At 36.2% G+C, this 13770-nt stretch overlaps 2 protein-coding genes across 6 annotated transcripts in view; one reads left to right on the forward strand and one right to left on the reverse strand.

Moving 5' to 3' along the window:
* Window positions 1–13770, forward strand: part of LOC306873310 (maternal embryonic leucine zipper kinase) — a 42179-nt gene that overhangs the window by 24560 nt on the left and 3849 nt on the right. The gene's annotated exons all lie outside the window — the stretch shown is intronic.
* Window positions 2640–13770, reverse strand: part of LOC306873311 (paired box protein Pax-5-like) — a 47216-nt gene continuing 36085 nt past the window's right edge. For all 5 annotated transcript variants that reach the window (XM_079422511.1, XM_079422513.1, XM_079422512.1 and 2 more), the window contains 4 exons: window positions 12567–12668; window positions 7829–7915; window positions 6072–6158; window positions 2640–3063 (listed from right to left, as the gene is read on the reverse strand). In XM_079422511.1, coding sequence (XP_079278637.1) covers window positions 2981–3063; window positions 6072–6158; window positions 7829–7915; window positions 12567–12668 — 359 coding nt within the window. In that variant the 3' untranslated portion in view covers window positions 2640–2980. The remainder of the gene's footprint in view (window positions 3064–6071; window positions 6159–7828; window positions 7916–12566; window positions 12669–13770) is intronic.

The following is a 13770-nucleotide window of genomic DNA, read 5'->3' on the forward strand; positions in this document are numbered from 1 at the left end:
TGAGAAAAATAGCACTAATTAATTGTACTTGTCTGCCAGTAATCTAAATCAAGATTTTTTTATGCATGTTGTTTATAACTTAAAATGTATGTTTTTAAACTGAAATGTGCAAAGGAAAACATGGATGCATATATAATTAACTGCTAATATTGTGAGGTGCTTTTTAAACAATATTTATAAAATTGGTATATTTCCTGTGTGTGTGTGTGTGATGTGTGTGTGTGTGATGTGTATATATATAAAGGAAATATGCCAACTGTAATCGTCTCAAAGAAAATGGGGAATTTTCATAAAGGTGATCAACGGCCAACTTGTAGAATTTCTAATCCTGATGGCATTGGAGGAAGGGGTTAGGAAGATCTGATCAGATTAATGGTGCACCAGAGAGGCAAATGGAGTTAAATGGTAGTGGGGGTGGAAATAAGAAATTGAAATAAGAGGGGATGAGAAAAGAGAAAGGGGTGCTCGATTTTGCTGGTGCAGCAGGCTTTGATCATGTCAGTGGAGAGGTGTGGCATATTCACGACCTGACGAAGGACAAAAGGACTACGTGTCTATTTCATTTGTATCTCTCTCTGCTTTAATCCAACAGGAACACCCAGAATGTCTATATATATATATATATATATATATATATATATATATATATATATATATTCTGTTTTATATTGTGAATAATAGATCAATGTTTTATAATGGATAATTGTTTCTAGCTTGATGTTAAATATTAAATCGATTCAAATAAGTTTCATAGTTCTCCATTTTGTTTGCTGGGTTTTAAATTGATTGTAAAATTAGCATGTAAAAAAACGCTAAAATGATGGATAGTGGCATCTGTTTGTTGATTGGTTGGTCAAGCTGTGATCTCGTTATGTCATGCAGACAATTTTGCTATTTAGTGACGCATGGTCATTCTGGATGACTTGGTAGAAAAATAAAGGCACTGTCCTTGATTTCAGCTGGTGTACTTCAGGTTCATAATGCCTCTGACTAAAAGTTTAAAAGGTCAAAGTTCACCAGTAGTCATTAGTGGTGAACGGCATCAAGGGTTTCTTTACAGTTGCATAACGTGCAACTTATGGTCTACAAACAAATGTAATCCTATTACTACTTTACAATCCAGAGCAACAACATAAAAACTATCAACTTCTATATATATATATTCATAGGTTTGTCATTTTTTTCTTATTTCACATCAAAGTTTTGGTGCTTGTGACTCACTACTAAAACTACAGTGTTCTCCTTTTTCGAAAGCTACTCAGCAATGCACAGTGTATTGAAAAAAAAAGCAAGAAAATTAAGAACTGGGAACACTCATCACAGACAATAGCTAAATAAAGCACACTTTTTGTCTTTTCTCATCTACTAGAATCTAAAGTTAGATATCAATATATCAGTCAATAATGATATCAAAAGCTCTTGTCATTGTAAGTGATAGATGTACAGGATATCTCAGACAGACAAATAGGAAGGATGTACAGCATGATGTTGCTACATAGAGAGTTTGGTAAGGCCTCCACCTTGGTCTCATGCATTGTCTTGGCGCAGTATGGATGAAGGGAATAATCAAAAACAAATGCACTCAGAGCGAGGACAAAAAAAAAAAAAAAAAGAAGCCAGTTCTGTAAAACAGATTTGTGACTGTGCTTTTAAGAGTGTCTATTTGCACTACTGAAGAGTATCTTTGGGGAGGCTAAGGAAAGGATTTGAAGGGATAGACGGTATGACATCACTTCCTGTTAAAGGAAGTAGCATCGCTAATGGTTTTCCCCTTCTAAAATGGAGCGACTTCACAAAAGCTTGTCAGTGCTTCAATACCAGCAAGCTCTTTTAATTGCAACTGATTTGTGATTGGAATGAAACATCGGGGGTTAAAAAGAGAACCAGCTACGTATTCAACGGCAACATCTTTAGCTAGCAGTAGCATTGTAGCATTTGTCCGCAGTAAACTTTTACACACAATTATATATATTACTCTCCATCATAAATAGCTATAAATCTTACTAATGTACAGTTGAATAAGGGTATTCTGTACATACGTAAATAGTATTTATCTACATAGAGGAAGGAGAGGAGTCTTTAAAATACTGATGCTCTCATTCATAACGACAGTGCTTAAACATTTCAATCATGCTGCAATTTTCCAACATACTACACAAAGACCGAATCACAAAACAGCCCATTTTCGTGTAATTCGGTTTATAAGAAGTCCATTATGTCTAAATGGTATTCTTGTGCTTATGCATCTGATTTCAGAATCTTCCAGTATATTCTCTCCTAGTTCTGTATTTATGCTACATTTTCAAGTGGAAGCATCCCATGATCAATAGTGAAATGGGTCTGTCCTTCACGCTGGCTAATTTTAATGTAAATAATGCCAATATTCCGACCTGAGTTATCTGTCCAACTCTATTAAATCTCCGTTCACTTGATGTGTTGGGTTCTCTCCGAAACAATTCATGGTTTTAGCAGACTAAGTCTGCCACAGATTATGACGCCACATTCACACATTGGATAAAATGACTCAAAAATGAACTCAAATCATGTAGGTCATCTCAAGCTGCCACTAGTAGATTGTCTGGTACCAACTCCCAACACCTGATCATCTCTAAGAACAGACTGCATAGAGATGCAAAGATGATAGGATAAGCAAGGCTTTAATGACAGAAGATAAATCAAAGCAATAACAGATTTAGTGTGAGCCGAGACCACAGGAATACAGGTGAATGGGTGTATACTTTCCACTAATCAACAGAAATAAGAAACACCAGCTGAAGCTACTGATTGGACCATTGATTGTAATCGGCAGGAAAACATTGTCACCTCTTCTTTCTTTCTTCTTTCTCCTTCCTGCTCCACCTTCATTTCTTTTCTTCCATATGTAGACAGTCTTGTGTGGCTGCTATCAATCCGTTCTCGCTCCTCTTTCTTTTTGTTTCGTCCACTCCTCCACCATTCCTCCTCTCCTCTGTCCGGCTGGTCAGTGGCGGTCATAGGCAGTGGCAGTTGCTGTGGCAGCCGTTCCTGCTCCCCGCGTGGCTGCACTATAGTAGTATGGAGATCCTACAAGAGATATGAAAAAACAAACCTGTCAGTGATCAGATTAAGAAGCTAACACTTGAAGTTCTAAAGGCCGGGGCCCATTTGTCAGCAAGCTAGGCCCCTCGGTGACCCTCTAAATTTGTTATCAACCAATTTAAATGAATCCAGGTTTTGAAAGTCAGATTAAGTTACAAATTTAAACACCACCTACTCATTTTAAAATAGAAAAAAAAAATTTGGATTTTTGAAATATTTTTTAAAAGAAGTCTCTTATGCTCATCAAGGCAGTTTTTACTTGATCAAAAATACAATAAAACGGTAATGTTGTGAATCAATATTATTATTATTTAAAATTACTGTTTTCTATTTTAATATACTTTCAAATGTAATGGCGGCAGCCAATAAAATCAGTGAGTGACACATGATTTCCTTCAGAAATCATTCAAATATGCTGATTTGATGGTCCAAAAAATGTTTTTAATTAAAATCACGTGCTGCTTGATATTTTTTGTGGAAACTGATCAATTGTTCTCAAGATTCTTTGATGAATATGAGTTAATAAAAATAGCATTTATTTGAAATAGAAATCTTTTGTAACATTATAAATGTCATTTTGATGTCACTCTTGATAAAAAGCAGTAATTTCTAAGCATTAAAAAAATCCTAACTGACCCCAAACTTTTGAATGGTAGTGTAAGCTATGTGAATCATGTTATGTTAAATATATTATTTTAAACCATATGAACTCCTGTTTGTAGCACTGTATTTATTTTATAACTACCCCTTCACTTAAAATGGACTTGAGCTGCTGTTGATCTCAAATTATATTAAGATAAATGCTAAATAAGAAGCAATGAATTTATTAGCAAGAATAAATATGATCACAGGATGATGGATGTACATCCCAGGGTACTTTTTATTTATCAAGTCCCCCACAATCATGTCAGCCTTCCTCTTATTTGAAATGACACCACCATCATCAGCTCGGTTTCTGCAGGGAAAAGACCATTTCTGCTCGATAAGACACATGATCCATCTTGATCAGTCTGTGTTGGCATTAAGTGCTGATGGACCCCTCAAAGATGAAATGTCTTCAGTATCATAGTTAGTTTTAGCAGGAAGTATTTTTCTTTATTACACCGAGACAGCGGGCTTGAGCGAGGGGTTTAACAGAGTAGAGGGACAGCTGTGCTGCTTAGTCTTTGTTGCCGGAGTTAAAGAGTTTGAAATTGTGAGAAATGTGGTGGATGGGTGTGTTTGTCTTCACTTGAAACAAAGATTATGTGAGTGTGATTAAGTAGCTTTTGTGTTGCTGTAAAAACAGGCTTTGAGAGTGTGAAATATATCAAGATGACACTGTTTTTGATTGAAAAATCATTATTTGTGGATAATTTTGGCAATGTTCACTCAAAATCTGAGATGCTTAAGCTCAGATCAATAAGACCTACTCCCATTAAATTCCAAAAAGAAATGCAAAACCTGTGCTAACTGAAAGATTTCATTTGACAAAAGATTGAATCCAAGATTTGGTAATAATATAGCATAATAAAAATTTTATAAGCAATTTTTACCACCATAGGTGTAACGATGTGGGAAAGAAATCCCCAAAAATTGCAAAAATGATCAATTTTGGGGGAAGTTGTTATATACGGAAGAGGATTAGGGCCAAGCAATCATTAAAAAAAAAAACATCTCGAAATTAGTCATTAAATTTCAAGAAAAAAGTTGAGATAAAATGTTGAGATTAAACTTATTCAATTTCGAGAATAAAGTTATGTTTCGAGAAAAAAAAAAGTTAAATTTCGAGATAAAAAGTAAATAAATTGTTGAGAATAAACTCATTAAATTACGAGAAAAAAGTTGTTAAATTTCGAGAAAAACGTCAAAATAAAATGTTGATGATAAACTCATTAAATTACGAGAAAAAAAGTTGTTAAATTTCGAGAAAAAAGTTGAGAAAAACACACTTGTGTCATATTCATTTCATCTCGTTGGACCGTATAATTCAGCATCTGCTATGGCGGAGGTTGGAGAGTTATGCACTGGGGAGTACCGTATGATACAATCGATAGGGTTCGAGTCCGTCTTTTGCCAAACTCGCTTTTCTTCCTTTTCTCATCACATATGAGTTTATTCTCAACATTTTATCTGGACTTTTTATCTCACAATTTAACACATTTTTTCTCGTAATTTAATGAGTTTATTCTCAACATTTTATTTTGACTTTTTTTTCTCGAAATTTAACACGTTTTTTCTCGAAACATAACGACTTTAATCTCAAAATGGTTCTATTTTTTTATCATTGCTTGGCCCTAATCCTCTTCCGTAGTTATACCCCGTGTGAGCAAATTTAGTAGTTTTTTTTTAGCTCAATACAAAAACATTAACTAGCATTTTCAGGAAATAAATACTGTCTCACAACTGAGATGGGAGCATTAAGGCAGAGAAATTTCAGTGACACTTATGCTTTGAACTTCAATGTTTTGTGAACCAGTTATGTTTTACTAAATCAGGTTAACACTCTGAATAAGCGATTCATTGTATGTAGGTAAATATAATTTACAAAATTATAATTTATTCAATTTATTAAATTCTTAAAACATTACATTCAAGTTTTACATCCTAAAAGATTCTGAATCTACAGTGGAAATGTTTTAATCCATATATAGTCAAGCCCTAATAGTGCACTTCACACAAACACTGTCAAACGTCTGTCAGATCAGGGTCTCTTTCTTGACACACCAAGCAAAAAGCTCATGAAATCTCCAAGGAATCCCTTCTCCATTGGGAGCATTAAGGTCAGCTCTCTGGCTCTCTCGTATACACACATAACTATTTTTAAGCCAATGCCCCTTCACCTTGCTTTTGACTGGTGTGTCAGTCTGAGGTTTTGCTGATCGGGGCAGGTTCTTCTGAACCGCTCATTCTGTGCACCATACATACTGTACACATATGGCAAGCTAACCCGACAATGTTTCAAACATCAAACCAACCACACGTCCCCCTCTGATAGCATGGGTGTTATGTACCTGTAGGTTGTGGGGTTTGGCCAGGGAATAGACCCGATGAAGCTGCTCTCTCCGAGCCCAGTAAAGAGCCATACTCCTGCTGGAACACTGCAGAGTACACACACATACAACAACTTAAATCAGTAAGTTTATCATTCACAGTAAATTAGGTTATTTTAGAAATGTGACTATAAATGAATCCTTTATGAAGCATTCTAAATCAATGCATTTATTCTACTTAAATGAGTAGTTCACACAGAAATCGAAAATTCTGATATTATTTACCCCATGTGTAATCATGTTCTTTTTTTCATGTTTCCAAGAAATGTGGTTATTTTTACCATCATTATTCGCAAACCCCACAACACAATGCATGTTACTGTCCACTTACAACAAATGTAAAACATGACTATAGACGTAGACTATTGGAAGGTTATTCAGCTCTGTGATGAACATTGTAACGTTGCGATAATGCATGAATCTCTCTATGATGCACAATGAATCTATTATTTACATTGTGTCTTCTATATAATGAAAGGATTTTAACGTGAGCTTGCAGAACTCAGCACTGAAAAAAATGTAGCATTTTGAACAGTGAAGGGATGCTTGAACTGAAAAACCTCTGATTGCCATTGCGTTCAAGAAACCAACCAACATGTCTGTGATTGGCTATATCGCTCAATGCTTAAAAACATGTTGTAAATAGAAACCTTTGAAGCTCTCCAAACACGAATAAGTACTGGAGTGTTTGCCAAATCCTATTTTTTACAGCCTCAACTAAGCGTGCTATCGCTTTCATTTGAGAGTGCTTAGCATTCTCTAGCACTCGAATAGAACCAGGCCTGCTTCAGAATAATGTCAGAGAGTTCATTTATGAAGTTGTGTGAACAACAGACGGCATCCGCGTATGCAAGCACATGCGTACGTTGGTCAGAGCTGTAATAATGTAATTAAAAATTGTCATACTCCACATATTTTAATATGATTATGCTTGCTACGATTATGAGCTTAATCTCACTATTTTGATCAAAGTATTGTGTTTACATTAGGTAAAGTTTAATTGCAATATTACCAAAATCCCATTATAACTGCATTACGAGGGTGCATTTAAACACACTCAATGTTGTGTTGTGCTGCTTTAAAGTTTATGTGGAAACCTGGATATAGTTGTTCAGGATCCTTTGTTTAATACAAAATTCAGCTTTTGTTTAAAAAGAAATATTTTGTCACTGCTGAATAATTACCTTCTTTCAATTACTTTCAGTTACTAATTACTTTTTTGAATAGTACAGTAAATATAAGCTGTACAAAATCTTTGCGTGAGTAATTTCCCCTTCACTGAAACCCTGAAATTGAATTATGTACATTGGTTCTTGCATGAGTTGTAACTAGTCATGGCACCAGTTCAAATTTGCAGAATGGAATATAAAAATGCAGATGAGGACAAATAGTTTTAATTGCGTTAAAAGTTTAACTGTGAGATATAAAGTTGTAAATGTTACATATGAAGAGATGTAAAGTTGCAATTGGGAGATAAATAGTTACATTGTGAGATATACAATTACAATTGGGAGATAAAGTCACAATTAACTTTTAGTTTTTTATTCTGATGCAGAAATTAGCATCAAAATGATGGTGAGTAAATAATGACAATTTCATTCCGGTTGAATTATTCCTTTTAAGGCACATTATTCTGAATATATTATTATAAATTTAAAAGCATTAAGAGAGCAAGTATTCTGCATCACTGTCCATATATTTGTGCTTTCAGCTTTTACCTAGTAGACTGGGGTTTGCAAATCTCCAAGACTCGTTGTATGTTGAATACTGCGGATGGGAATAAGGACTGCCAGAGAAATCTCCTCCTGAAATTCAAGAAAAGACCATGAAAAATGTTAGATATGAATATACAGTTACTCTAACTCTTCCGTCTGAAAGTACATCCTAGTGTGTATGAGCCTAAAAGGTCCAATTGGTGAGGTGGAAGTGTCGATTTGTGACAGTTTTTCTCCTCCATTGCTTCAGTGTAGTTTTCGCCTTATCTCCCTCTTTCTTTCTCTCCCTCTTTTCCCTCGTTCTCCCTTTCCCCGGGGAACACTTTCCCTTTGCTGGCTGTCACAAATCAGAGGCCCCAGCTCTCTTTCTCTCTCTCTCTCTCTCTTTTCCTCCATCTCTCGCTCTGTCGGTTCTGCCTGGCTGGTTTTGTGCCCCCCTCCCCTGTGTGTCAGCCCCCTGCTGAAAGAGAGAAAGCAACGGAACAGAGGAAATGGAGAGGAGAAATAAGCGATACACTGTGGGATAAAGTGCAGGAAGAGGATCGAAGAGATATATACGGAAAAATGAAAAAGCACTACTAATCAGTTTTCCATAAAAGTGAAAGCTATAATTTCTGAGAGCTGTATATAAGCACGTGAAGCAGTTCAACCTATAAATATCATCTTTCTTTGTACTTTTATATCATTACATCAAAAAATGTACATTTTCAAAGGAACTGTATAAATACAAGCTGTTCAAAATGCTAGAAATTGGCTTCCATGTGATACATAAATGATGGCAGAATTTTTGTTGTGTTTACACCTTTAAAGCACATTATTACAAGACAACTGAGAGAACACGTTTTCATAATTTTGTATTTATTACACCTAACCACAACTGAAGTGAACTTAATTTGAAAACGTTTTTTTTAAAGCAACAACACAATATGTATTGTTCCTTAAAATAGCATGCAGGTTACATAGCAAAAGCTAATCTTATCTAATTTAAGAGAATGTAAGTATTGTTTGTACTGACTGTACAGAGAATGAAGGGAAAAGCCAGTGAAATAGAAAAAGTGAAGATTTCTCATCAAGCAACAAATGTAATCACAAAACTGTACAGAATGAGAGTAATATTTCTAGCAATAATTGGACTGTTCACACTAAAAGCACAATATGGAACAATAACAGCAATTCAAAGCATACAGTATATATGATATGATATTTTTGGTCAGCTTAATGCATTAATGCTGAAGAAGCGACAGTATAGAAATGTGTGTAAAAAGCATCCAGTTTCTACAAAAAAAATAAAGCAGTACAACTACTTTCAACAAGAAATTCTTGAATAAGACTGGAGTAATGGCATCTGAAAATTCAGCTTTGCCATCATAGGAATAAATGACATTTTAAAATAAATTTAATTAGAAAATGTTATTTAAAACTTTGATAATATTTCTCAGCATTACAGTTTTTTGATCAAATAATAAAAGTCTTTTAAAACAAAACAAAAAAAAACTTATTAACCAAAACCTTTTGAACAGTAGTGTAGCATTTATCACTTTTAGCTTTGTGTTGTCAAATTAAAACTTAACTTTATATTTTATGTAATTTTATATTATTTCATATATAGTATATAATGGATATAAAAAGTGCATGCATACTGTATATTATATAAAAGAATATTTGTACATTAATGCAACACTATTCGTTAAAATATTGCTGTCAAAGTAAAGATTTAAGTGTTTTTAATTTTTATATTTTATGCTGAACTTAATTCGCATGTATCATCATAAACACAGACAATTGAAAAAAGGGCAGAAGTAGAAGGTAAATGAAGTAGGATAATTTAAAGTGCATGTCTGGAGCTTTGCTCCTACCCTTAACCTTCAACATGCTTTTAGATGGGATCGTTGGCATGGTTACCTCCCCTCCATCAACTCTGTGCCACAGCGACTACCGCATGTCAGGTTGTTTTGGGAAGATGCTGCTGAAAGTGCAGGGGATGTCTTATGGATGGAGAAGAAAAGAGGGATGGGGTCTCCCCAGTGAGAGAGATGGGTTGCAAGGTCATAAATGCTTGTCAGAAGTGGGGGAAACATGGGGGATTCAGTTGGAGGGAAATACGAGACAAGGTTACGGATCTTGCTCTGAAGAGAGGGGACCCGACAAGACCCTATGAGTCACGGTGGCAACCAGGGAGAGCATCGACAGAGACACCAGCGTGACAGACTGGAGACACGACAAGAGACATGTTGTTGTTGTTGTTGTTTTGGCTTGGGTTTGTTTTGCTGTGTTCAGGGAGTTGATACAAGGGTTGGTGAACAGTCCTTCATCCCACAGTCTTTTTTATACCACTCTATTTGTCTTGTCACACTAGAGTTTCCACTTGTATCCACTTGTGTTACCTTGCACTTGTTACTGAAGCTAAGAAAGCAAATCTCTCCAAGTTTTGCTTTTTTCATCATAGTTATAATTTTGCTAGTTGGTAAGCCACATTTAACAAGAATAGTAGTTGATTAAAGTAAGGAGAGTGGGAAAAAAAAGCCCAGTATAATGTTAATATAAAGCTATTTTTCATATTGATTTTCATATTGATTGATCACATAGGTGAACATTTCAGTGAAAGTGACCCATACTCGGAATTTGTGCTCTGCATTTAAAGTCCAAAGTGCACACACACAGCAGTGAACACACACACACCGTGAACACACACACGAAGCAGTGGGCAGCCATTTATGCTGCGGCGCCCGGGGAGCAGTTGGGGGTTTGGTGCCTTGCTCAAGGGCACCTCAGTCATGGTATTGAGGGTGGAGAGAGCGCTGTACATTCACTCCCCCCACCTACAATTCCTGCCAGCTCGAGACTCGAACTCGCAACCTTTTGGATTACGACTTTAGTCCGACTCTCTAATTAGGCCACGGCTTATAAAAGCAGTATAAAAGCATTACAAACAAGTTGTGTTGCATTCCAAGTCTTCTGAAGCCATACGATGTCTTTATGCGAAGAAGAGTGTAAAACATAAGGTTTTAATCGCTGAAAATGAACCCCGTTAATGCGTTCACATCTCATTCAAAAGCCTACTCCCGTCCTGTAGCATGATGCAATCATCATGAGACACACAAGAGCCAATAGCATTTCACAACCAAAGCTGAGGTATGGCTTCTACTGGCAGCATTTTTTGAATTTGCGCACAGATTGCAGCACGGTGGACAGGGACGGCGATCGCATCGTTTTCCTTCGGAAGACTTGGAATATTAATAATTTTTGAATAAATTATGATGGTAGTTGTATCTGCCTGTTATCTTGTGTTTATTGACAAATGGTAGGTTTAGGGGCAGGGGTTGGGTTACATGCTCATAAATGTGTAAATAATGTAATATAAATAAAACTTTTGAGACTGTTTACATTGAAAAATCACACCCCAACATATATGCAATAATGGCAAAATTATTACCCAATATATAATTTAATCATGGCAATACAATTCCTAGTACCTTTCGCATCGGCATATTGACACCAAGGGTTTTCTTATTTAAAGCAATGGAGGACAACTGCAAGTCGAAAAATGTCGCTAAAGGGGTACCTTGAGCATCAAAAAGCAACGCCAAGTGGTCCTGACCAAGCTTCAATATGTGACGAGTTGGGAGTGAGAACGTGTTGATAAAATTGCTGAAATATGTAAGGAGTAACTAATGACAGGCCACTGAATTATTACAAGTGGCCATTACACCTTGGGTGTACATTATTTTCAAATAATTCAATGGACCGGAGTAAATTATTCCGCTAAAACTACAGTTACCACACCTCAAAACATTGTTCAGATGAAGATATTCATCTGTTTTTTTGTTCAGCAGTGCCTCTAATAGCAAAACTGTAAGTTCATTTTCTTCATGAACAGCGCCGTTATTACCTCGTTAGTGAGAAATGTCATGTAGCTTTTATGTTGCTAAACTAATTTACTGATAAAATAGACCTTGTAACCCTACCCTTAATAGTAAAAATAAATACAACTTTAGAACTGCTTTTATTTTAATAACAAATAGGTAGGTGTTTTTCAGTTAATTTCAAAATTTCAGACTATGCTGGATTAAGAATAAATGAATGAGGAAATAATAAATCACACTGTGTGTATCTAGGTGAACAGTGTTCAAAGCCATTTACATGCTATTGTGTTTGTGAATATGAATATCCTAGTGTGAGAATTCATGTGTATTTTTGTGATTCTGAAGTGGCCTATGGATTAAAAAAATAGCTAAAAGAAAGGAGGCCAAGGGAGTCTGCAGGAGAATGAATGAATTAGTCAAGGGTCAGTGATGATTCTCATTAAAAACAAATTACTGATGTTGAGAAGGGACAGCTGTGTGACTGGGGTCTAATAGTCCAGCCACTCCTGCTGAAGACTCAAAGCAAGTCCACCCGCCCCACACTCTGCCAGCCACCCAACACCCCACCCTTCCCCATCCCATAACCCCCTGGGAGTGCTGTCAACCTGGCAGATGGGGGGAGACAGGAAGTGGCAAAGACAAGACCCCCTCCCACTGGGACCTCAACTGAAATAAAGCAGAGGTGAAGGGGTATTGCGAGAGTGACTACAGCAGGACGAGTAGGAGAGGATGAGAGAGAAAGAATGAGGGTGGCACATGTATGAAAATTAGCCTAGCTGTTATTTTCATCGTCACTCCCTTCTTTAGAAATATGCCAAAAAAAAAATCTAAAGAACTCATGCATGCAAACATGAAACACGTATGCAATTGAGACTCACCAGGTACCATCCCTGTGAGGGAGGGTGTGGAGTAACTACCCTGCCCGGTTGGAGGAACATGAGGAGGGTAACCAGGGAGCGTGGTGCTGGCCAGGTCGCGACCTGTAAAGATAAAAAGAGCATTTCTAGCAAGAATAGGATCAACTCCATCGGGAAGGGTTTATTGATCTGACTTCTCAGTGACTCGTTCCAATCACCACAACCCCTTATGAAGCAATTTAATCTATAATTGTTCTGTAAACTAGGCTTTAACATTTTTTATCTGCTTGTTAAGTTGTGACATAATGTTTGAGGGTCCAAACCTTCAAGATCTCCAAGATCTCAACAGCCGTTTATGAGCACTATTCATTTATAGCACCCATTTAAACAAAAAAAATACAGTGTCACAGACACCAATATTTTAACACTTTTTAATAAATAATCACTTACCACCAGGGGCATCGCTAGACTTTAGTGAGATAATGCTGTGTCTCAGTACACTATTAATGATCAATTAAAATATTATTAATATCAGTGACTGACTAACAATTGAGATTAGACCTGAGACCCGAGAATCATTTTCCTGACAATATTTCAGCATTCATGTCATGTGTGTTTTCTGTCAGTTGTTTAGAATCAGAACTGGCAATTCGCTAATTAATACAGAATGAATCACTGCGAATAAATACAGCTTCCAGCAAAAGTAACCCAGCCAATGATTTTTTGGTTCGCAGAGCACTCTGAGAATGTTATTTTCTGGTTTTGATAGTTATTATTATTTAATAGTTTTTAAAATAATTATACACTTATGACCCATAGTAACAAATGTTCAATTAAAGACTAGTGTGATTTAAAAGCTGACAGAAAGAGTTCACATTGCAAAGTGAATGAAGCATGGATCTATGCTGTAGCTTATTAAATCAGATAAGTGACATCTTATGAGCTTGGTAAACTAGCGACATCCTGTTTAACCATGCCGATTAATACAGCCATCTCACTTTATGTCAGATCACAAATCTGCCTTTGCCCCAGTAATAGGGCCTCTGGTATAATTATGCTCTGATGTATGACAGGATCTGGTAGTCTCTACTGTTAGTGTACAACGTACATGCCCCTGTCTCCCTAAGGCCTGATTCACTAAAGAAAGGGGCATATTCATAAGAACGAACAAGAAAATCAGGTCAGTGAAGTTCAAGTTAAAAAAGAAAATCTCTTTAGGCACAGG

Source organism: Barbus barbus (assembly GCF_936440315.1).
Source record: "Barbus barbus genome assembly, chromosome: 7".
NCBI classification, from domain to species: Eukaryota; Metazoa; Chordata; class Actinopteri; order Cypriniformes; family Cyprinidae; genus Barbus; species Barbus barbus.